This window comes from Thermobia domestica, chromosome 2, assembly GCF_964235325.1.
Source record: "Thermobia domestica chromosome 2, izTheDome1.hap1.1, whole genome shotgun sequence".
In the NCBI taxonomy this organism is placed as follows: Eukaryota; Metazoa; Arthropoda; class Insecta; order Zygentoma; family Lepismatidae; genus Thermobia; species Thermobia domestica.
Window position 1 is genome coordinate 79200526 of NC_137455.1, and position 25730 is coordinate 79226255.

Below are 25730 nucleotides of genomic sequence, written 5' to 3' on the forward strand. Positions count from 1 at the left end.
ATTAAGTCTGTTTGTGCAGAACGTAATTATCTTGGTACATCATATGGACACATCTTGATGTTTTAGACCTCTCTCTGATTCACTTTGTGAAGTCAATACTGTCGCCCGCTATCATAAATATTTATTGAATAATTTAGAATAATAGTAAAAAGAAATGAAAATCACTAAAAGCAGAGTATTTCTGATACTCTATTAAGTTAATTAAGTTAATCGTATATACATATTATAAAATCACTTTGATGGTCTTACTGGGAAAACGGCTGAATCGATTGTCAGCAACTTTTGAACATCTTCACTGGAGTAGAACCATGCCCAATCTTCGCCTCGCCTTTTTTTATTCTTGGTACAGGTATACAGGTATATACGGGCTTACGATAGTTTTTATATGGTTAGAGGGACTTTTTTACCTGTTTGTGGACCGATAATGACGTAATTTTACTCATAATTCACCTGATTTTCCATTAAATAAACACAATTCATTTTTTATTTTCCCTGTTCATTTTTTTATTAGCCCACAGAAACCCCTATTCATTTTTATTAGTCCACAGAAAGCCCTGCTCATTTTTTATTAGGCATTAGAAATCCCTATTCATTTTTTAGCAACCCTTAGAAGGCCTTGCTCATTTTTTATTAGTCCGCAGAAAGCCCTGTTCATTTTTTAACAGTGCTCAGAAGCACTGTTTGTTTTTTATTTACCTTATGACGCGTGTAAGATGGTTCCGTTGGCGCCCGTACTGTCTGGTTATGTTTTGACTTTTCTTTATACTTTTTCCGCCCATTTACTTTGTATATTACCGACTGCCGCACTGTATTGAATGTTTGCTTTCCGCTGGCGCCATTACCGTCGCGAGTTTTCAGCCCCGCCCGCTATGTATTTTGCCGGTCGGTAGCCGTGAACGCTAATGGTATTTTCGGCGCACTTTGTATGTGTACCCGATACTTTAACTTAAGTAAGAAGAGAAAGTTTACTTACCTTTGATAATATTTTGCCGATGGCTATTTCCTGGTTGCGGTTGGTGGTTTATTGATGATGACGTAGAAGAACTTGTTGAGCGAACAAACAAATATTGCGATACCGCATTTTGTAATTTCATGTTTTAGGATATATTTATAACCTCGGTTGGCTTTTTGACTCAGATTATTAATGAATTTAATAAAATAATAATTCATTGAGTGAATATATGAATTTGATATTGCAATTTTATGAAAAGTATAAATATTGTGCCTTTATTATTACACTATTTTTATACATATGAAGCATATGTATTCTTCCTTTATCTTATACAGAATACACATACTTTAGTATAATGTACGTAAATAAGTTTATATCATAGTATATGAAGCATATGTATTCTTCCTTTATGTTATGCAGAATACACATACTTTAGTATAATGTATGTAAATAAGTTTATATAATAGTATATGAAGCATATGTATTCTTCCTTTATCTTATACAGAATACACATACTTTTTGCATTAAGTACCTTTTTTAATTTTATAGGATGTAGAAATTAAAGGCAGGAATATAGTTTTAAAAAATTTATTGTAAAAATAATGATAAAAAATTATATATAATAATAAAAAATTGTAAACATAATAAAATGAAAATGTAAAATATATAATAAAAATTAAAATGTACATATATAATAAAAATTTAAAAAATGAATGTATATAATAAAAATAATAATGTTGATATATAATAAAAATAAAAATTGTAAACTATATAGCAATTGTTTCAATATAATGATATATACAATGTTCTATTGATTCTTTGAACTTGATTAACAAAACTAATTTAATATTTGAAATATGGTATTTACGTTAGATGAAAAAAAAATCTATTTGCAATATATAAAAACTATTTACAATATGAAAAAATCTATTTACAATATGAAAAAAAATCTATTTACAATATGAAAAAATGTATTTACAAATTTACTATATGAAAAAAATCTATTTGCAACATATGAAAAATTCATAATATATAAAACTATTTACAATAATATGCACATTGTGTCTTAAATACAATAAACATAATTTAAAATATTATTTACAATATGAAAAATATTTACAATATAAATTATTTAGGGCATGAGAGGCTGTAAAATATTTAAAGAATTTGATAATATAGCATACCCGGGAATAACATGATACAGTGTATAATTGTTACGTGTTTCCTTTTCATTCATACCACTATTTATATTTTTTACCATTTATTCAGTTATTTACAGTTTGTTCAATTTTATTAACAAGATATATACAAATATTTACATCACATTCATGCACTCACACATTCACACATTTGCCAACCATTAGGCACGGTACCCAAAGGGTAATGTCCTGTAGTCAGTCGTGCTGTCAGGATTTAATCGTCGTCGTTTGTTGGATACCATTTGATGGGTCTTTGTTTCAGGACGCGAAACGATGGCAAATCCCCGCTTACGGGTAATCCTACCTGGGATGTTAATTGTTTTCCTTTCAATTTTTCCACGAACCAGGTTGTAAAAATGCTCAAAATTAATTTCTTCACGCGTTCTATAATCCAAAGTGATACCCCGAATTTTATACACATAATCAAATTTTCCCGTCCCAATTTCTTTTATACGGTAACTATAATTTTTTGGCCCCAAACCTATAAATTTGTCTATTTCCCACCCATCTTTTACTTCGTCAGTTAATTCACCCAAGTAGGGCCCTAATGTAAGCGGAGATTTTTCATTACGGCGTTGTACAAACATGATGCTATCAGTATCACAATACAACACCTTATCACGTCCTACACTTGTCATCAAGTCATACAATTTTAACCGCGCCCATGATGTAATGAACGCCGCAAGAACAACGTTTGAAAATTTCCAGGGCTTATTCTTATTTTCCGTATTATGAAAAGTAAGAATAAGATGTTTATCTCCGACGGGTAATACGCTTTGTACCTCGTATTGCGGTGCCCATAGATAATGCAAAAATTTTTCTGGTGTGTCAACAATTACGGATTGCGACAAGTCCGTTCTTTGTCCCCATTTCCCATAAAGCGAATTGAGGAATATCTTGGAGATATACCTCAGACCAGGGTTCAATCCAATATTATCCTCCATTAACTCTATGCCTTCGTGGGCATAATAATCTGCTATGTATTTTTGTTTGTCTCCTTTACTTTGACATGATGCAGGAAATCCTGAAGATTCCTGCTTCATTTGGAGAAAAGAATTCACGTAGTCGCGAAACAAACTACATGAATTACGATCCTCAGAACCGAACAGTTCGAATTCCCATACTTCAATAATTTGCAGAATTTTATATCCGACTTTTAACGCTTTATGAAGTTCTGGGGTACAATATGTGTCTGTTAAGGCACGCTCGGCGTCGCAATGCGTGCAATCATTGATACCTTCTTCCATACACGTGCGACATAAGCCAAACATAAGCCGACCGTTACACGTATATGGGAGCACCGGAAAATACAAATCTTTTGGGGGCAAAATGGTGCATTTTACTAACCCATTGATACTTCCCACATCTGGGAAGTCCGGCCCCTTGTATATTTTTGGTTTACCTACGGGCATTGGTTTACGTGCCATTACCCAAGGATACAATGATGTTACATCATAATATGCAATGAACTCATCGGAAGTACATTCGTACAACGCATTAAAACACTCGGTCCGACCACCATGAAAACCGTCCTTGGGTACAAGATGATTAACAAGATCATTACACTGAGTTTTAATAAACTCTTGCAAACTCTTGTCATTTTTCACCATGTGGTCCCAATCACATTCCCACATTTCAACGAGATTAACACCTCGTTTCTTGAGGTAATTAGCTTTTATGATGGTCTTTTCGAAGCGGTCTTGTAGGGATGTACTATCCTTAGAGGCAGAATCGAGACTGACGTGGCGCAATGCTGTAAAACAACGCTTACACCCGTGGAAAAAACATCCATGAAACTCATAAACTGTATTTGTTTTGCTATCATAACCATCGACTTTATATTTACCAATACGCCTTTCCAATCCATTCCCTGAATGTTCAATTTTATTACCTTTGGTACGTTCTAAATACCGTAACCAATACAAAGCTTTTAGACTTTGCCGATCACGGTGATCGAACCCATAAGGCGGAATAATTGGAATGACCTCCTTTGGTAAATATAAGGACCGATAGGTTAGAATTGCCAAACTTGCAATTGTAGGGGAGGAAATAAAACACTGGATACCATTCGTTTTTTCCTCGATTAAGTTCGAAAACTTAATCACAGCCTCTGCAAGAATCTTAACGTCATTCCTACAGTATTCCATCATCTCGTATTGGAGATTATACTCCTCGCCACTTAAAGCACGTTCTTGGTGCCAGGCGATTAATTGTCCCCGTTCTTTTGGGCTGAGACTGTCTGCATCAAAATACTCTAAAGACGGAATTTTGCCTACATAATTTTGATTTTCGGATGTGTTAAATAAATAGGGGAAATATCCCTTTCGCAAATTGCCAGATAAACCTAACGCTTCTGGGAGTCGGGACAATCTGACTCCCATATACAAATATGTGTCACGGAAATAGATTTTATTTCCAAGTCTCATTTCCACAATTTTTTGGCCCGTCATTATTACATTTGGTACGAGATCATGTTTTTCTATTAAGGTTCTTGCACAGAACTGCATGTCATAGTTACTTCCATTATGAGAAAGTACTATGATCTTTTTGAACATTGGCCGACTTATTAGCACGTGACTAATAAATCCGTCAATATCCTGGAAATCAAACTTACGGGATCCATTTTTATCCCCACACACAAAACATGGATCGTCCATCTTTGTGTCTTTGCATTTATGGCAAATATTAATACAATTTACGAAATTCACGCAATGTTCTCGTTCTCCCCGTTCATTCTTGGGTAATAACATCGTCTCCACGTCAAACACAATGTACAAAAAGGTATCGATGTGCTCAACTTTGGCAGCCTGAACAAAACAAATATGGTCACCATCCACATGCATGTAGCATACTTTGCAGAAATGTTCACCACATTTGTGTTCAGACTTCCTGTTTCGCATATCGAACATATCACCACAATCGGGACAAACTCTCTTTAATTCACACATTGTCTTGCCACGTGCAATTACATTTTTATGATTGGCAAAACACTCATGCGAAGGAAACAGTCGTAAACAATCATTACACTCGCGTTTAATATCGTCACCACAAGACTCATGATATTTTTCACACATAGGGCACTTATATTCACACCTATGATATTGTACATTATTATATCCTTGCAGACAATAGCAACAATATGATTTTTTGTCCAAAAGTGTAGTAATATTGGTAATCAACTCATAATGCCCTTCTGTGTACAATATTAAGATTTGCTTGGTTGCATGAATTCCCGGATATATTATATTATACTCCCGAGTCATTTTGTTCTTCTCATAAATGACAATTTGATATTCGGGGGTTAGTTTGTTTTGGAATTTTTTCGCATCAGTAATAGTGCACCCATTTTGATGCTCAATGGTAACATCAGCATCGTCGCACAAATCCTTAGCCTGCTTCAACAATCGCTCAGGATTGTTTTTTAACTTATATACCTGTTTGGGACGATGCTCGGCCTTAGCCTTCCCGAGGATGATAGCCTTAGGAAGACAATAAACATTTCTTTCCATAGGGATGGTACACTTTTCCAAAAGAGTTGTATATTCCTCATACTTGGCCGATCCACGGGTTCGACCCCTTCCCTTGCGTGGATTAACAATGTGGATCTTAAAATTCACCTTTTTGCCAAAAAGAAAATGTTCATTACTATTTAAAACATTTTCAACTGTATGGAATAATACATTAGGGTTCAATTCTTTTTTAGGACGCCATGTCATGTACACCGGTTTGTTTAATTTTGACGCAGAACTTTCAATAGTAATACCAATGTACATATCATCATCGACGTCATTTAGCGTATGCTCTTGTAAAAATTCAAATAATGAGCGAAGATATGTTTGCGGGTCTTCGATTCCAGTAGTGCGCATACGCTCAACGGTAACTTCCTTTCCACGCAGACCAAAGTAAGGATAGTGCTTAGTTCTACTATTAACAATGCGAAAATAATCCCATTGGCCTGCACCATACAATGTAGGTTCCAATGTAGAACATGTACTATGTTCTGGCGCAGAACTCGTACTAGCCCCTGGAAGAACACCCAATAACTCGTCAGAATCATCAGCAGTTAAGCCCGTAGTCTTCCCTGCAGACACAAATTCCCTAAATTTTTTACGCGCTAAATCCCGCATGTTATTTTGACGGAAGAAGCCCACACGATATAAATCAACAATATCCTTTGCGGACTTACAACTTGTTAAAATAACAAGTGGGTCATGCCCAAAATGTTCTAGTAATGCACGTATTAAACGTGCATACTGTTCGTTATATATACGCGTTCCTAGTGCATGACATTGTGTCACCACCTCCCACGTAAAGAAAATCTCTGCTGCATCGTTGTATCCACGAGATTCCAACATCTGCAACATAGTTTTAATTGTGTTGGTGCCATCGTACGATCTAACAGATGCCATTGTTGAATCTAATTTAAACAAACAATTAATTAGTTATTTCGCCTTATTATTATACACTAATTTATATTACTCGGATATTTTAATTTACTTTTATGTGTAAACTTTAATTTACTTTTATGTGTAAACTTTAATTGACGTAATTTCCTAAATACGATATTTACACCTTGGAGTACAAAAAAAACTGAATTATGTTTCCACCTAAGATCAAATTTGTATATTTTCCAACCACTATTACGGCCAAGAGCTCACTTACACAGGTTTGCACAGTAGAATTGCTTCATGTAGAATGACCAATTAACAATTTTGAGCTTCTTGTATATACGTAGATATGGACTATTTCCAAAATTTTATGCGAACTTTTTGTCAATAACTGACTTATAATTTACCAAGTAATTTTCTCGAAGATAGTGTTTAATTTATCAGCTAACGACACTTTATGATAACTAATTGCACCCCGTAGTATAAACCAGGAACGTCTTCACAATTTCAATAATTCTTCACTACTAACTGACCGCTCAATTTTGCCTGTCTTATATACACGAAAATATTGTAAATATCACACGAAGTTTTCCGAACATTAACGAAATTTTCCGAAGATTGCCGAAAAATACCAATCCTATACTAACACTGTTTATTGAAAATATAATTAAAGGTTTATCAACAAATCCTGATAACTATAACTCCGTAAGTTTTTCTCACTTTACAGAATTGGCAAATCCACTCACAGTTTCCAAGAACACTAAATGACAAAATCCTGTAATATTTATCTAACTGTTTTGCAATTGCAGCACACAACGTACAAACAGGAACGTCTTCTATACTGATTCGCCGCGGCTTGCTGCGCCGTATTTATACTTTCGGAAATGTAATCTCGTACCCAAATGCATTTAGTTTGTAATCTCGTACCCAGATACACTTACTTTAAAGTCTCGTACCCAATCGTGTTCAATTTGTAATCTCGTACCCAGACGACATAAAATATTTTCTAAAGTAATAATGCTATTTTACAAACATGTATTATTTAAAGTTATGTGACATTCTCGAAGTTTCTCGAACTTAACCGAATGTTTCCGAATATTTATTTTTCACGGACATTAATATTTTCATATTTGAAAAAATGAATATATCTGATGTGAACAATACAAAGAATAAACATCATTTCAAAATAACATTAGCAATAAAAAAATCCAAGTAGTAATAAACAGAAACACAAATTAATAAAAATAACGTAGTATACAAAACATATCAAAGAAGAAACAATTTAGCAAAAAAGCAATTAAGAAACAAGGTTAGCAAAAGGTTTAAAATAGTTTATGACCCAAAGCATCAGAACTATATCACACAAACAATATAGCAGAGATTTAATGAATATACTGAATTAATCCATATAGGTTAGCAAAACCATATTTAATTAAACTAATTATTAAACAAATGATAGCATAGAAATAGCAGATTTTAAAGATAATGCAGTTCTATTCAAAATAACATTCAAATAGTTAATTGTTACAAATTATAATTAAGAAAAATTACGTATGGTTAGAATGAAAGTTCGATTACTTACAAATCATAGTTAAGCACCAATCAACAGAGAAAATTTATTAAATAGGATTAGCAAAAATTAAAATAATTAAATCATATTAGGAAAAGCATCATTATTTAAAAGATCAATTACTAAATTTAAAATACGTATAGTTAGAGAAAGCATATTAAATTAACAAACAAAATAAGAACAAATAAAATAATTAATATGATAACTGTTCTACAGTATTCAATGAAATGCATCAACAAAGAAAACTAATATATTTAATAAATATTTTGTGACTTTCCATTATTCAATTTGTAAATTTTGATTTATTGTAACTATTTTTTATAATGCACTACTAATGAAAGTTCAGTTAATTTTATTTTTTTACTTTACCTGTAAACGTTAATGTCTATTTTTAAATGACATTAAATTTTGCAATGCAATTCTTTATATGTTTACATGGTGCTTTTTGATTGTAAAATAAAAAATGCAAAAGTGTAAATGTAATTTTCACATCTAACATGAAACTTTTTGATTGCAAAATACATTTTTTCATATATTCGTTTCATCATATGAAACTCTTTGAATGTAAAATAAAAAATGTAAAAAAGTAATTAAAATTTAAAGGAGTTGCAAACGAAAATATAATTTTACATGGTCTTAAAATATTCATTAAGTTTATGTACTTAAACACATGTAAAGTTAGTTTACTCAAATTATTTGTTAATATGTTTTTAATTATATACTCTTTATATTATAGTTTCATTAGATTAAAATATTGTTTTTTATTAATTTATTTATGTAAGTATCAAATATTTTTATTTCTATTTATTAGCAAGTTTTAAAGTTTAACAAAAAAAATGTATATGAACACTTACCGCCGCTGGAAAAACTGGAAATCCTTATTTAAATGTTCTTAGATGTCGAAAAGTGATAAATTCACAGTTGAAGATGAAACACTTGAATGCTGTAATAATACAGAAAGACAATATTACTTTACGTGAAACATAAAAATAAAAATGTGTATTACTAAACTGTAGAAATTAATTTGTAAAAATTTAACTATGTTGCGTGCTACAAAAAAATTAAGAGGTGTTAACAAAACTGCATGCTAAAAAAAACTTACATGTGAACTAAAAAATAAATTCAAAAAGATGTATGCAAGAAAAAATTTATCAACTGTTAACAAAAAAAATGTATGTTGTAAACGGAAACATGTTATAAACTTTATGTTGTGCAAAACAAATGCACGCTCTCAAAAAATAAGTAATGCAAAATAGTTTTTCATAAAGTGATCTGCAGGTTACAAAATAATGCACGCTATGACAAATGAAATAATGCAAAATAATTCTTTCAAAAGTAATTTGCATGCTACACAAGCTCAAAGCAGCTACTCTGTGAACTTACAAAAAAATTTCTTAAGCATAATTTATTAAGTGTTGTCAATGATACTTACTTTACTTCTGTGAACTTTGATACTTTGGAATTCTTAATTCCGCTGCCACTTTTATTCCAATTAACTGCCTGTCCTGAAACAATGAAACATTACTAAGTAACACTTGTAATTTATTTTCCTAATCATTTTTTATGATTCACTTCTTATTTTTTATTGGATTGTATGCTAAAGCATACTCCTAAGAACACTTACAGTGTGATTATTTTATTCGTTCGTGTTATTTTATTTTATTGGTTCATTAGAAGTTCCGTGTTATTTATTGGATTGTATGCTAAAACATACTCCTAAGAACAGGTACCCTGTGAACCTACAAATAATTTCGAAAATACTAAAAATTGAGAACTTGTAAATTACTCGGAACAACTATACTGTGAATATTAGAATATTTAATCAAACTAACTCAACATAACTTAAGCTAACCTTTCTTATATATTTGACTATTTCTATTTGGTCTTTAAATGTTCTTTCTTATATATTTGACTATTTCTACTTGTTCTTTTAATGTTCTTTCTTATATATTTGACTATTTCTACTTGTTCTTTTAATGTTCTTTTCTTAACTTTGACGGATCATTTTCTGTGAAAACTTCTTTTTATTGGATCGTATCTTATTTTTATATTCTCCTTTCTTATAGAAAGTCGTAAGAGCAGCTACGCTGCGAAACTTACAAAAATTTCTTATTTTACTATTTCGTATTATTTTCAATAATATTCTTGCACCAACATAATTGATCTATTTAAGTACAAAGGAATAAAGAAATACCTTTGGTAGCAGAAAATATTTTGCTCCTCTGGTACTTTTGGTTGGTGCTTCTCGATACTTTTAGTACTACACCAGTAATAATGGTATTGCCAGAAAAGGGTAACCTAAAATATAACGTAACATGTGTTAAAGCATATGTTGTAGTATAAAACCTTATACCTAACTATATATCTATATTTACATTAGAGATATATCTATATCTATAACTATCTATAACTATATCTATATCTATATCTATAACTATCTATAACTATATCTATATCTATCTATATCTATAACTATATTTATATCTATCTATAACTATATATCTATCTATATCTATAACTATCTATATTTATCTATAACTATATATCTATATTTACAATACCGATATATCTAGAACTATATCTATATCTATCTATATCTATAACTATATTTATATCTATCTATAACTATATATCTATCTATATCTATAACTATCTATATTTATCTATAACTATATATCTATATTTACAATACCGATATATCTAGAACTATATCTATATCTATCTATATCTATAATTATATTTATATCTATCTATAACTATATCTATCTATCTATATTTACATTAGAGATATATCTATATCTATCTTATATGTTAGTATACTATATGGTATGTCTAATATAAGATAGAAGAACATAATATTGAGTGTATCTAAAGATATATATTTCTGAAATATGTATAAATCATTTGGTTCTGTTAGAATTAAATTTTCAAATATCAGTACTATAAGATAGTAGGAAGAGGTGTCAAGAAAGGTATACAGAAGATGTCAATGGAGTTTTGATAAGTTACGAGAAACCTAAAGGAAACATTTATAAAGAAACGTCTACGAAAACAGAGTACAAAAAAATACAAGGAAAAAACAAAGGCAGGCATAAGAAGAAAACATGCATAAAGACAAAACAGCAAATTTGGATTATACACAAACAGAAAGCTTCTACTATATACAGAAAGATAAAAGACATAATAGTTAATGTCAAATAGTTTGGATTAGGTTAAAGAAATTATAATAGAATACAAGTAGTAGTACTAATAATAGTAAATAGCAGTAGAAGCCAAGCAAAAAGGATGCTAAACACAATAGAATAGCAAACACCCATTTTAAAAAATATATAATGCTAGCACAATAAGGAACCCATACACCAGTCTTAAAATCATCTACAAAGAGGAGCACAATTGAAAATTCTAAGAGACATCTAATAATAGAATTGGTAACAGACATATAATAGCAAACAGGGAGGCAGAAAACTTTTGAAATAGCTTAAGCTTAGTTTAGGATAGGAACAAACTTGAGTATGCAATAGTTAAAAGCACCACACTGGTTTACCATTAAGAAGTAGCAAACTAATTAGTTAGCAAGTAAAAGAAGGACATGAGCTTAAGTTTAGAGTTTAGGAAACATTTAAAGCTTAGTTGTTGTTCTGTATGGCTGCAAAACATTGTCACTTACTCTGAGGGAAGAATATAAACTAAAAAGTATTTGAAACAAGATCCTAAAACGAATATTCAGTCCTCGGAAATGGAAAAATGGTGGAACTACATAATTTATATGGTTTACCCTGCATTGTTAGGATCGTCAAGTCTAGAAGGGCAAATCATGTAGCTAAAATGGAATAACGCTTTCAAACTCTTGACTGGAAGACCAGTCGGAAAAACAACCATTAGGAAGACCTAGGCACAGCTGGGAGGGATGGATCTCGCAGAGATTGGAATACAAAGTAAAAAATTGATGCAAGGATAGAAGTCAGTGGAGAGCTTCTGTGAACCTCCGGGTTCCATAAAGTTAGTTAAAGCTTAGCTGCGGACAAGATCTTAAAAGTTTAAAATAATTCAAAACAAATTATTCAGATCATAACCGTATTGGTCTTTATTGTAAGTCATTGGCAATTGACGACTGAGGCAAAGCACAAATACAATAAATTAAATTTAGTTCAGTACAATAACAGCAGGAATAAAAGTAGCGGCAGCAAAGTAAAAGAGAAAATCATATAGTACAACAACAGAAAAAAATATTTAGCGATCCATACCATGGAGTCAATGAAGGACAGATATATATTACATAACAAGTAAAGATGGGTGGGCAGAAGCAAGAATATGTTAGCTAAAGCATAGTAGGGAAAACCAAAGAAAGAGCGAATCAGGATGTAATTTATGTAAAATTTAATTGGAAGGCCATCAAAGTTAGGGTAGCACACAATAAATTGGAATAGCTTAGGTTACATAAAAAGTTGTCAGACTCAAGCAAGAGAAGATACTAATCTGTAAGAGATGGCTTGTTAATGGAACTTTACTTAGTTTTTTACCTACTTCATCATATTATTCTCTAAAGAGATAGACATACATGAGAAAAAGAAAAATATTCAATAGAGATAAACCAACGAAAGAAACGGGGAATTTAGAAGCTGATCAACAAAGGAGTAAAATAGAAATAAGTACAAATAGAACAAAAGGTGAAATAGAAATCTAATAGCATTCTGCATAGAGCAAATAGGTAAAATTAGTTAGAGAGAAACACAAAGAAAAGAAACTTTGATTAGAAAAAAGGGCATACAGGCAAAGAAAGAAAAAAAAGAGGCATACATACAGAAGTTTACATGGTAGTAGAAGAAAGAAGGTTAGATTACAAGCGGAACAAAGAAATAACCACAAAGCAACAAGTAGTAATCGATATTCGATAGTTCACATGCAACCAATAGTAGTAGTAATAGTAGTAGTAGTAGTAGCGGAAGTAGCGATAGTAGCAGTAGTAATAGTAGTAGTAGTAGTAGCGGAAGTAGCGATAATAGTAGTAGTAGTAGTAGTAGCAGCGGTAGTACTAATAGAGTATTAGTAGCAGTAGTAATTGTGGCAGTGGTAATACTACTACTACTAGTAGTAGTAGTAGTGGTAGAATACTAATAGCAGTAGTGGCTAACAGTGGTAATACTAGTAGTCGATAGTATTAGTAGTGGTGGTAATACTAGTAGTTGATAGTATTAGTAGTGGTAGTGCTGATAGAGTATTAGTAGCAATAGTGATGGTAATACTAGTAGTAGTAGTAGTAGTAGTGGGAGTAGCAATAGTAGTAATACTAGTACTAGGAGGTAGTACTGGTAGAATACTAGTGGCACTAGCGGCGGGGGACATTGGTAATACTAGTAGTTGGTAATAGTAGTAGCGATAGCAGTAGTACTAATAGTAGTAGTAATAGTAGTAGTGGGAGTAGCAATAGTTGTAGTAATAATAGGAGTTCATGCAGCTTCAACGATCATGTGTTTTTACATATATAAAGTATCTGTAATTCAGAACTTAGTTACTTAAAAACCCAGGGTAAATACATATGTAGCGGACTCAACTAATACAGATTTACTTTTAATTAGATACTTGCTGTTACATATACGTAGACTCTCATTGGGTAAGCATTTATCTAATGTAGGGTCCCAGGGTAAGCATTCTACTTTAAACTAAATTAGTGACTATTTATAAGAAAAAAAGGGATGCCTAAATTTAATAATTATTATTGGTAAGCTTGAAAATGAGTCTTTACAATGTATCAGCTATATTTTCTAACAATATCAATAACTTGGCCCTATCTGCAAATATAAATTGTATGAGCTACAAATAATGAACAGTTTTTTTTCTTAGTTTCGCATGTGTCAGTGTCTTGAACAATAGTATTCACATTGAATTGAAACAAGTGTTTCTGCTTCTATTATTCATATTGACTACTCCTCATACTTTCACGAATATTAACAGCGTACAGTTCTTCCGCCTCTGATTATATTGAAATCTTCTAATTAAATGCGTATCCTACTTATAGTTAAAATTGCGTCCATTTAACTCGAATGTATGCCATACTCAATAGTAAAATTGTTGGGGGCAGTGCTATGAATTCTTGGCTCCCTGTAGTGTTCTCATGACAAAAACAAGTGTTTTGTATAAATTGTAGTAAACAATCAGCGTAATCGTGGGTTTCCTTCCATTTTTTTATATACTTTTTTCAACAGCTTTCTTTGTAAAGCAAATCAATATAAAAATCATTTCTCATAAGGGGCCGCGGTGGTTCAGTAAGCCGGTGGGTGTAGCCGAACGGTCTGAGGCGTTAGGCTGATAATTGTGAGGTAAAGACAATTGGGGGTTCAAGTCCCTCTGTAGTAGCAATGGTGGAATTTTAACTGTCCTCGATGTTTCTGTGTTCGTGTCCCTGTCGTGCCTAGTAGTTTTGAAAAGTGGTTAAAGTAGGAAATAAGTCAGGAAGTTTAAAAAGTAGTAGAGCATTCACCTCTGGTGTTTGGGGTCCCGGGTTCAATACCAGCTCGCACCAAATATTTCAACATTTTCATGACAAACATTGTTTGGATTTATTTTTTATAAATTGTAGTGGACAAACATCAAATGCGTAAGTTTTCTCGGGGGTTCTCCCGTTTCCTCCCACTTACTATATACTTTTAAGAGCTTATTTTAGCTCCCATATTTAGTTCAAACACCTTATTTTTAACAACGAGTTTGCACAGCAAACGATTTATTTTGCAAGTTCAAAATACAATTTGCTCCGACTAATTTATTAGGAGAATATCTTTTTATTCTCTCACATATTGTTCGAACACCTTATTTTTAACAAATAAAATAATCACCGTCTCCTTTAGCCTAACCGGCATAATGGTGGGACTCAAAGATTTCATTTCATTTTTTTCATAATCACCATAAACTGAAAGATACTGATTCTTTAACAAGTACATACAAAATTCCCTCTGCCCCAATCTTAGTGCCCGGTCTTAGTGTCCATGTCTAATCAAGTAATTTCATAACAGTTTAAAATCTTATATAAATTGCGGTGGGACCCCACCCCCGCCTTTAGCTTACATTTGAAAGAAAATTGGTGAGTATTCTACGAAAGTCATAATTGTGGGACGCTAAACTAAAATATGACATCTTATTATAATAGTAAATTTCAAAGAATAAGTTGAAATATGATAGTATCCCTGGTTGTATGCAACTCAGCGGTACATAAGTGCTTATCTAGTCTACATAACATTTCAGGCACTTTTCTATTAAATATGTTTGGTATCGTTCCCTATATAGTTAAACCCGGTGTACGCTAAGCATTTTAAATGTCAAAATATACAAGTTTCGGCATGTCCTCAAATAAGTCATTATCCAGGTAGCCTAAAAAAATCTAAAATTCTCAATTTCAATTCTATATGTATTTCTGAGTATTGTCCTGAACATCCCACTAATCAACCTTACAAGTATTGAGGAGTGCTATAACATTTCTCGCCGGCATCAAATATTTGTTAATTAAGAAATTTCATTTAATTTTTTCTCCATCTAAACGATTTCTCATTTGTATTATCAAACGGAAATAAATATAAAACAAATCGGGTACGCTAATATTCAAATATTACTGTAAACAAGACTGTGAAAAACACAATTTATGATGTATACTGTTCAACTTATTTTACACAAATACGGAACTAATAGCTAATTTGATAATTCTGATATAAAATTATGTTTCCAATAATATTAAAACTCAATCAGGTACAAATCAAATTTAGTTTCGGGAAATACTAGTTTCAATAAAGTCAAATAATACGCTACAAACAAAATTCAAGAGTACTATAGCTCGTTGTATCTGAAATTGTGTCTACGGAGCCTGTAATCATCATTATTTCTTAATTTAAAAAAATGTAATCTACAAACTAAAATACAATGTAATTAATCTAAATAGCAAATCAGTACAACTACTCCTTTATATAGTCTTAGTATTAATCAATTTGTCCTCATACCAAAATATTTCCTATATTTCTTTAATTGTGGGGGAATCAGTAATAGAGTGCTTACTTCAAAGGCAAGCTAGGGCATTATAACAATGTCCATAGATTTTTTCGGGGTTCTATCTATTTTAATGGATCAAAATAACCATCATTTCCCTCATAACTTAGCAACTATAATTGTAAAAAGTCGGAATTATTCCTCAGATCATTATAACTGCATGTTTTTTCCCTGAGTGACTTAAAACAATATAATGCAGTAAACAAAGTGAGAGAATTCTTTAAATTTGTTCTCCAAAACTTAAAAAAAAAAACGTGTGTGCCGTCCGTTTTTTTAAAAATTATTAACAGTTTTTAGAATCTCAAACCAAACAAAGTGGCGCTACTAATTCAATAATATATGCCTCATATAATTACACCTTTGGAGGTTCATGTCTCAAATAGCCATAACTTTGAAACTTATGTTTCGCCACCCATTTAAAAAAAAAACTAATAACTTAGTTCATACACGCTATCCATTGTCCCTAAGTGTCAATATTAACTGTATTACGCTATTTCAACAGTTATGAATCTATTCGCTTTGCTTCACTCTATGACATCCAATAAATTAAAAAACTGTTATTTCGCTCTACGCAATTTCTACTTTCATTTAAGCTCCTCCCCATAAAATTTAATTTTACATGCGTCCAAAAGAGATATCATCTATAAAGTATTAAGCTTTCTCGGAGTATCATATACGGCTTTAGCACGGTGGAGGTCCCCCCATGTTACTTCCTGTGGTTCAAGAATATAATAATAAAATATAGGACCGTGTCTCCTATAGCCTAACTGTTAAAAGTAATAATAAAGCTTGTTCCTTACTAATCAATTAACATACACGTCCTAGTTGTGGGAAACCCACCAATGGAGAAGCAACGTTAAGCTATGCTTCATATAGCCACAGTTCTAAATAAACTCTATGTATTATCTTGGACTTTAAACGTAATTTTACTCAATAATCGTAAAATTGAAAGAGTATATTTTCGGTAAGTCATAATCCAAATAATCTAAGTGGGAAAATAAAATTCAATTACAAGGTTAACATAAAAATAACAGTACGGTCAATAAGCGTAAAATGCTCTCATTATGTGGTATAAAACATCTAGATGTTAATGGAAATTATTCTACAATTTCATCTCATGACTTGTCCCTAGCTGGACATTCTTTATTTTTACTGCTACCAACTCGCTGAATACGCATAAAATTTTATAATTCAAACCCTTTAAACTTAATTATTCTGTCACGCAGCAATTCCTGTAACACAGGCAATGCCCCATTTCATATAAAGTCAATACTTTATACTATCAGTATGTAAAATCAACAATAAAAAAGCTTAGTATTCGATAACTATAAGGAAACATCCTAAATGTAATTCACTAAACTTGACATCATAATTTAATGGTCATATTACAAAATAAGGAAAACAAACGTAATAATAATAAAGGCACTGAAAAACAACCAAATAAGATAATATTCTTGCAATTAATCCTTTTTTCGCAAAACGAAGGAATCTCTCTTTATATATAATCTCAAATTGATTCCTAGTTAGAAAACCTTAAACACCAACGTGATAAATACGCATTTCACACTAGTAAACTCCAATAAATCACTTCAACAAATAATGTTTCCTACAACTTTGATTCAATTCTGTACTGCACAATAATAAAATAGAAAAATCTCCAAAACGAAAAACAAGTTTGAAATTAAGCTCAAAATGTGCAAAATTCCAGCTCATAATAATAATAATAATAATAATAATAATAATAATAATAATAATAATAATAATAATAATAATAATAATAATAGAGCTTCTTTACTGCTAAACTTTTTAGCGTATGTGTCTTCGGCAATTAATTCTTTTATTCCTACAAAGCAGTATTCAACTCTGCTTTCCGTTGTTTATTAATTTGTTCGTTTCATTTAAAAAAAAAATCGGTGCTAAACAGGTCTATAAACTCAAGTACAATCACCATAATGAAACAAATCTCTTTCAATAAAACAAAGTTTAAAACGAAATATCAATTTCATGAATCAATCAATCTTTGCAATATTTAATTCTATATTTTCTATGTATAAAATTAGCTAAAGTTTTCTTACCTTAATTCTGCATAAGCGCTGAAACAATCTTCAATGTCAATACACCTATCTGCAGAAATCAAACACCAAACTAGTACACCAATAAATTCTAATACGACCACACAATAAATCTTCTCTATACCAAGCGCAGTACTACTCAAATAATAAAACGGCTATGGTCGGTCATGTATTTATAAAGTCCTTCAATTCCGTCAAAGCATAAGTTCATTTACCTGTCCGCCCTTCTCCTATCTATGATTAGTTACAAAATATCTTTCAGCTTTCTACCGGTATGCTTATTTTAAAAAAAATAGATAAAATCTGATTTCCTCATGTATTTTCATCAGATATAATAAATGAGGGGTCAGTCTCCTGCCTTGTCCTAGTTTTTGGGTTAAGCAAACAGTTAACCAATTTATTTATTTTATTTCTAGCCAGCATGTTATTCCAAATAAGATTGCACTTAAAAAAGAAAATTGTGGAAACCGTTTACTGATTACATGGCAATAACCTCTGTAAATAATGACCCCTGTATACATCGCACTTTCTTTCCTTAACTAGCATTCCATCAAAGTAACCTTTAGTGGCCCTTCCTTTCAAATCGTCTATTAGTACACAATTAGAGGCGTCTTACAGACATAAATATCTTCACATAAGTAAATCTTAAAATATCTAAAGAGTCGCCATAAAGTGGTTCTTTAGATAATATCACTCATTGAGCCATCACTGCAAATAATATCATCTATAGGAGAAAGTCCCATAGAGGTTCAGAAAATAGCACTAGAAATCAAAGCATGTATTTATTACAACAGCTGTCGCTGTTAATCAGATATTGTCTACATTTATAACTCATCAACAGTCCTCATTTCAAAAATACTTTATAGTTCTTGTGTACATCAAAATAGACACAAGCATCAAAAATAATATTTCAACAAGCTGTATTTCATTTAGAGGTAAATGACATTTTAAAAATAAATATGTTCCATATGCTTTCAAGATTGAGTTCCAAATTTCCAGTAACAACGAATATCCCACTTCAATCACACGAAAACCCATCGCTAAGGGTTCATTTCAAACAGGTCATATATGCTATCAAGTTCTCCAAGTCATTGTAGTACAAATATCTGCCACATGATGTCAGCACCTCCTTATACGCAAAGAGAAATTTATCTTCGAAAGTATTAACACATAAAAAAGATGCATAGCTGGTTTGTCTTTAATTTTCTTTCAGTAAAGAAAACTAAAAGTTACTATAATATATGAAAATGTTATTATAACAATAAATAATTCTAAATTGTTCGGAAAAATCAAGTTCATTCTACAAATAATTAAAAATTAAAAAAAAAACTCCGGAATCATAAGACCACGATCTGTGCGGTTCATGTGTCATCGAAGTGCTACGTCAAAGAACATCAGTGGTGATATCAAAGGTAACCTGTCTTATTACTTAAGTTAAAGTATCGGGTACACATACAAAGTGCGCCGAAAATACCATTAGCGTTCACGGCTACCGACCGGCAAAATACATAGCGGGCGGGGCTGAAAACTCGCGACGGTAATGGCGCCAGCGGAAAGCAAACATTCAATACAGTGCGGCAGTCGGTAATATACAAAGTAAATGGGCGGAAAAAGTATAAAGGAAAGTCAAAACATAACCAGACAGTACGGGCGCCAACGGAACCATCTTACACGCGTCATAAGGTAAATAAAAAACAAACAGTGCTTCTGAGCACTGTTAAAAAATGAACAGGGCTTTCTGCGGACTAATAAAAAATGAGCAAGGCCTTCTAAGGGTTGCTAAAAAATGAATAGGGATTTCTAATGCCTAATAAAAAATGAGCAGGGCTTTCTGTGGACTAATAAAAATGAATAGGGGTTTCTGTGGGCTAATAAAAAATGAACAGGGAAAATAAAAAATGAATTGTGTTTATTTAATGGAAAATCAGGTGAATTATGAGTAAAATTACGTCATTATCGGTCCACAAACAGGTAAAAAAGTCCCTCTAACCATATAAAAACTATCGTAAGCCCGTATATACCTGTATACCTGTACCAAGAATAAAAAAAGGCGAGGCGAAGATTGGGCATGGTTCTACTCACTGGTGTCTTACTTCAATAAAAATCTAAGATAAGAGCAAATTTAGGGAAAACCTATTCAGGGAGACGATTGTCATAAAATGAAGTAAATTACTTTTTTTTCAATAAACAAGAGTACATGATGTCCACAGTGACTCTCCAACATTTCAAACTAATGCAGAGAAATATATATTAAATTCCATCATTACAATACTTAAAAATGATAATATAACTGAAAAAGTTTTAGTGTAATACAAAATAGTACACTTCAATTCGTTACAATTGCACATGAGCACCTTTGATGGCACGAAGAATGCCTAACTTCTGGTCAATTTCGTACCGAGTGTTGAGCAGGATGTCTAGTGTGACAGAGTTCATTGCATCTCTTACGCGATATTTTAAGTCCAGTATGTTGTCAACTTTTGTGCAGTACACTTTGACTTTTACATACCCTAATAAGAAAATATCCAATAAAGTAATGTCGGAGATACGTAGACGTCAAGAAATTAGTTCCACTGGAGTCAATCCAATGATTGGGGAACGTAACATTTAAAAAATGTCGGATCTGAAGGCTTCAATGTAGTGGAACACCATCCTGCTGAATGATTATTGTAGATTGCATGTATGCTAGCTAAGATACAGGAAAGCTCTCCCAACATATCCAGGTAAGAGTTACCGGTGACAGTATCCCATTGAAAGAGAAGTGGCCCTACAATTTGATTATCCATAAGAGCATACCAAATATTATCTTTGTAGTGTCTCACATGTATTCTTCGAATTCACGGGTGTTTTTCTGAACCCCAAATTCGTACATTGTGGTTATTTACTTTCCCCACGTTATGAGCGATAAAAAAGTATAGTCATCAGTATAGCGATTGTAAATGTTTCGCTCTTTCGTCGGTTATCAGGTTTAATTTCCTGTACCTTGTGTGTGTGCAAGCATAGTTAACATTAAAGAATTTTGTGAACCTTTTCATTCCGAGTTCTCTTACTGTTTGTCTAATTGGCTTTTTTGGAGTTTGTTCAAACAGTCTTCGCACACTTTCTACAACCTTCTCCTTAATGCCTTGAGTTTTACCACAAGCAGAACACTGCCGGTTGTTTAAAACAATCACACCTCTTGTTTATACTACTGGTGAATGTCGGAGAGTTCTTGTTGTACACACGATGAAATTTTCGTTAAACTTGAACTATATATCATATTTCTGCATACCACCACACAACCTGACTACATTTATTCAGAATCACCTTTTTTGGAAACAATTTACTGCTTCGGCGTCACTATGGTCTTAGAGCGAATCATCTTAACTTTTAGAGTTTCTCCTTCTGCTGTTATCGAAAAGCTAACAGGGTGATCTGAAATGAAAAGGAAATAGACTTCTATAATTACGGAGTCTCATGGTGGACATACTGTATTAAAAATATAATAATAATAATAATAATAATAATAATAATAATAATAATAATAATAATAATAATAATAATAATAATAATAATAATAATAATAATAATAATAATAATAATAATAAGGTAAGTGCAGGTAAATACGCCATGTTATGGATGTTGTATTTTTTATGACCTTAATTTTCACGAAACAGAAAACAAGACATGTGCGTTGCAGAGTAGCCTTTTCCGCGTGTAGAAAAGAATGTGGCAATGATGCTACTTACTTTTATTTTGTACCCAAGGCAAAAGAAAAAAGTGTTACAAAGTGGCGTATTTATCAACACGTGCAGGTAATTACGCCAAGTTAGAATACTGCTAGAAATCTGTAATAAATTTTGCAACTCCTTACATCGTCTGTATTATACGAACACTTATTCAGAATCATAATCAAATATTACTACAGAACATGGCTGAAGCAAAAAAAAAAAAAAAAAAAAAAGAATACCAAAGTGCAAGATGAAGATAAAAAATAAAATATAAAAACGATAATCTCTAAAGTTTAAATGAAGTTCCAAACTGAAAAGCTTTAGTCCATAAGAAGATAAGCAAACACTATACTGTGACTTTAAAAAACTACACCGATATTACAAGGAACATGTGGGACAAATGAAAACATTTTTGTCTTCCGCAGTCAGTCCTGCACATGTCCTGGCGTATTTCGCTGCACCATACTTGGTATTGATTTAGTAGCCATTGAATCACAAATACTGAAATTACACTTACAAAACAGTGTTCCTAGACGGACACGAAACAAGGCGTACATTGCTGTAAACAATCGGCAATGTTCTGAGATAACGGATTCTTACCTCTATTGAAATAATAACGTCCTTCCACGGAACCTTCCCGAAGCAAACAACACTGTATGGCGTGGTGATCTCAGCGCTGTCTCCCGGAGTATTCATCAAATCGGACTTGTCCAAGACCGCAGGGGCGTCGTCAAGGGGGGGTAAAGGGGGGGAGCCTACCCCCCCAAAGTTTTCAATCTCTTGACAAGTTGGCAAATTAAAATACATAGTTGGCAATTTAAAGAATGCCATTTTGTTTTAATTGACTTATTCGGTTTAACATTTTCTTAGGTACCCAGTTACTGCAAATTATTATCAATTCTCCTATAGACTTGGCATAAGTTTTGTGTAGTTTCCAATCTTGTAATAAATTGATATATTCGTTTAAAGATTCTTTACTTGTTGCAAGTGATTACACTTCACTTTTGTTCATTTGATATTCGTAAACATTTTGAAGAATCTTTAATGAAAATCGGGAACTGTACCACTGACGAAAGCAGAATAGAGTTGGCATGCAAAGACACACAAAAGAGGCGTTTCGGTGGCAAGTAGAGCACTGGACGCAAAAGCATTTGATAAAAGAGCGTATACAAGGCAACAGGTAGTGACTGGCAGAATTGATGTTAATAAAACAAGAACAAGGCAGTGACTGGTTAGTATTAAGCCTGCCATACGTCCCGTAAAAAACGGGACAGTTCCGATTTTGGGCCCGAGAATCCCGCGTCCCAATAAATTTAGTCGGGACAGGCAAATGTCCCATATTTTAATTCCATTTCATTTCTGCTATCAATATAAGCTTATTCGAAAAGTAATGAAGTGGCTGGGATAATGTGAATGAAGAATAAGGTGTAGCATGTAACAGTTTTGAGCAAGTTATCACAATACCCTGTCCGACTTGATAGCAAGCGAAATTTGCAACACTACTTTTCCATTGTACAGTCACCCACATAAGTGCCTGGACCCCAAGTAATGGAATTATAACAGTCAGGGGTCCAGGTACTTATGTGAGTGACTGTACCTGGTGGAAACTCGGACACTCTCCAACATAAAAAAAAAGAAGAAGTAAGATGGCTTTGAATGTTTCTACATGTACAAGCACAGGAAAGATGAGTGACTTTTTCTTCAGAGAGACATTAAATAAAGTAACAAGAATTATAATATTTTTGAGAGGTTATGGGCACAGAATTGTGCTTGGTCCAGGGCTTAGAAATATGTGCATTTGGTCCTGACAATTATACACGACACAAGTAGAAAAATCAACTTTTCATCAGATTAAACTGACAAACGTAATTTTGGCAAATACTACCATGTAATTAAATATTGCTAAACCCGCGAAGAATATTGAATGTAGATTGTGTCACTGATTTAAACCGTTTGCATATTGTTTTTCTGTAAAACATTTTTATAACACATTATCTTAAGTTTTTAAGGCTTTTTTTTTTTTTTTTTTTTTTTTTTTTTGTAGTTGGATTGTAAACATCTTCAGTCCGTAAAGTTAATTGCAGGGAACAACGAGAGAAAAGTAGCTGCAGCTCAGGGAACTTCCGCCTATATTGTAGAAAAAAAAATAAATGTCAGCTAGGCTAAAGGAGACGATGATGATGAGAAATGAATGAAATGGTGGAATGAAGAAAGTGGGAGGAAACGGGAGAACCATGAGAAACCCACGCACACAGTGTTTTTTCATTACAAAGCTCACTTGAAATGAGCTGGGATCGAACCAAGGACCCCATGCACCAGAAGTGAACGCAATACCACTGGGCCACCGCGGCCTATTATACTGTTATTCATAACCAGAGGTACAGTTTATTGGATTGTGTTGGAAAGTTTGGGGGGAAGGGGATCTAAAGTGTCCCGTATTCCCATAAAGAAAACATGGTAGGTTTATTAGTATAAACTTTTTACTATGTATAGTATGTAAATTTGACAAATTTAAGTTGTTTCTTTTTCTAACAGTAAAATGTCAAAGGGAAGATTTTGATACCAGAGTGAATATACTTTGTATTGTGTAACCGTGTATATTTTGTGTGTGAATAAACCTTTCGCTTTGAAACAAAAAGAGATCATATTAATATAGAGGAAAAGAATAGCTTATTTCAGTTCTGTTTTGCAGTGAGACTTTCTATTTACAGGGCTTTTCGAGTAGGGAGAACTGAACAAAAGTGTGTTTTGGGAATGGTATCATCAGTGCCTTTCATAACGGGGGTCGATAGCCCTGGGCGCCGAAGAAAGGGGGCGCAAAATTGGGGAGAAAAATTAAAAAAGAGAGAAAGAAAAAAATATTTGGAATATTACTAGTATGTACTTAAACCCTCTTTCTGCTTTAGGAAGTGGTCCTATAATGTTACTCATGTTAGGAAAATATATGTGCACACATATAAAATGGAAGGAAAAAGTAATAAAAGGTGTTCAAAATCTAGGAAAAGCAGGGTTTACTTTTGAAAATTTTCTTACGCTTCGCGCCAACCATGGTGGCGCTTCGCGAATGATCTGTCGCCCTAACTCGTATGTACGAGGCAGCCGTCGTATACTCTCGCCCCGGGTGCTGATTTTCTATAGCACGGCACAGGGGGGCACAGTAGGTTTCTGGAAATGTTGTTCGATGGACGAAAGCTACAATAGATGAGTCAAGTCATTCTGTCGCTTCCGCTATGAACCTAAGTGCATGATTCCAAAAGTCACATTTTGGGGGGCCAAACAATACGTCTGCTGGGTGAAAGCATAGATCGGTGTGTGTTTAACTTCATTTTCATATAAATGTGTTGCCTTTCCTACTTTATTTTTAATCACGTAGTTGATTCTTTCGGAAACTAAAACAAAAATTGCAATTCTTCCTTTCTTTATAGTAGACTATTTATAAGTCAAAGCATTACGTAAACATTGTATGTTACTTATGTAGCTCATGGGGGGCAAGCGAGGCAGTGTCCCGGGCTTGCGGTTGGAGGCGCGCCTAAAAGGGAGGTAAAGGGGGTTAGTATTTTTCTTGCCAGTATTTAATACTTTTCATCAGAGTGCAAAATTATGAAATCAAAGTGGGAGGAGACTGGAGGACAGAAGAGAAAAAAACTGCGCATTTCTGGTGAGAATTGACTGGCGCAGATTACCTAACCTAGCCATAAGTTGTCAAATTAACAGTTGTGCATCGTGGGAGATGATAATGATTCTGAGTTGAGGTGTGAAATTTTATTCGAAAACGGGGGCTGTTCGTATTCGTATCTGAGATGGGGCACGG

General features: G+C 32.8%; 2 protein-coding genes across 2 annotated transcripts; both read right to left on the reverse strand.

Moving 5' to 3' along the window:
* Positions 1-1926: 1926 nt before the first annotated feature.
* LOC145673175 (uncharacterized) lies at positions 1927-9052 on the reverse strand. The gene is made up of 2 exons (XM_081742634.1): positions 8964-9052; positions 1927-6568 (listed from the first exon to the last, which is right to left on the reverse strand). The coding sequence occupies exon 2, from the start codon at positions 6558-6560 to the stop codon at positions 2313-2315; it is 4248 nt and encodes a 1415-aa protein (XP_081598760.1). The 5' UTR covers positions 6561-6568; positions 8964-9052; the 3' UTR covers positions 1927-2312.
* On the reverse strand, positions 8206-20645 carry LOC145679087 (uncharacterized). Its single transcript, XM_081749682.1, has 5 exons — positions 20548-20645; positions 18213-18344; positions 10304-10407; positions 9542-9614; positions 8206-9052 (listed from the first exon to the last, which is right to left on the reverse strand). The coding sequence occupies exons 1-5, from the start codon at positions 20643-20645 to the stop codon at positions 9025-9027; spliced, it is 435 nt and encodes a 144-aa protein (XP_081605808.1). The 3' UTR covers positions 8206-9024.
* Positions 20646-25730: the final 5085 nt, after the last annotated feature.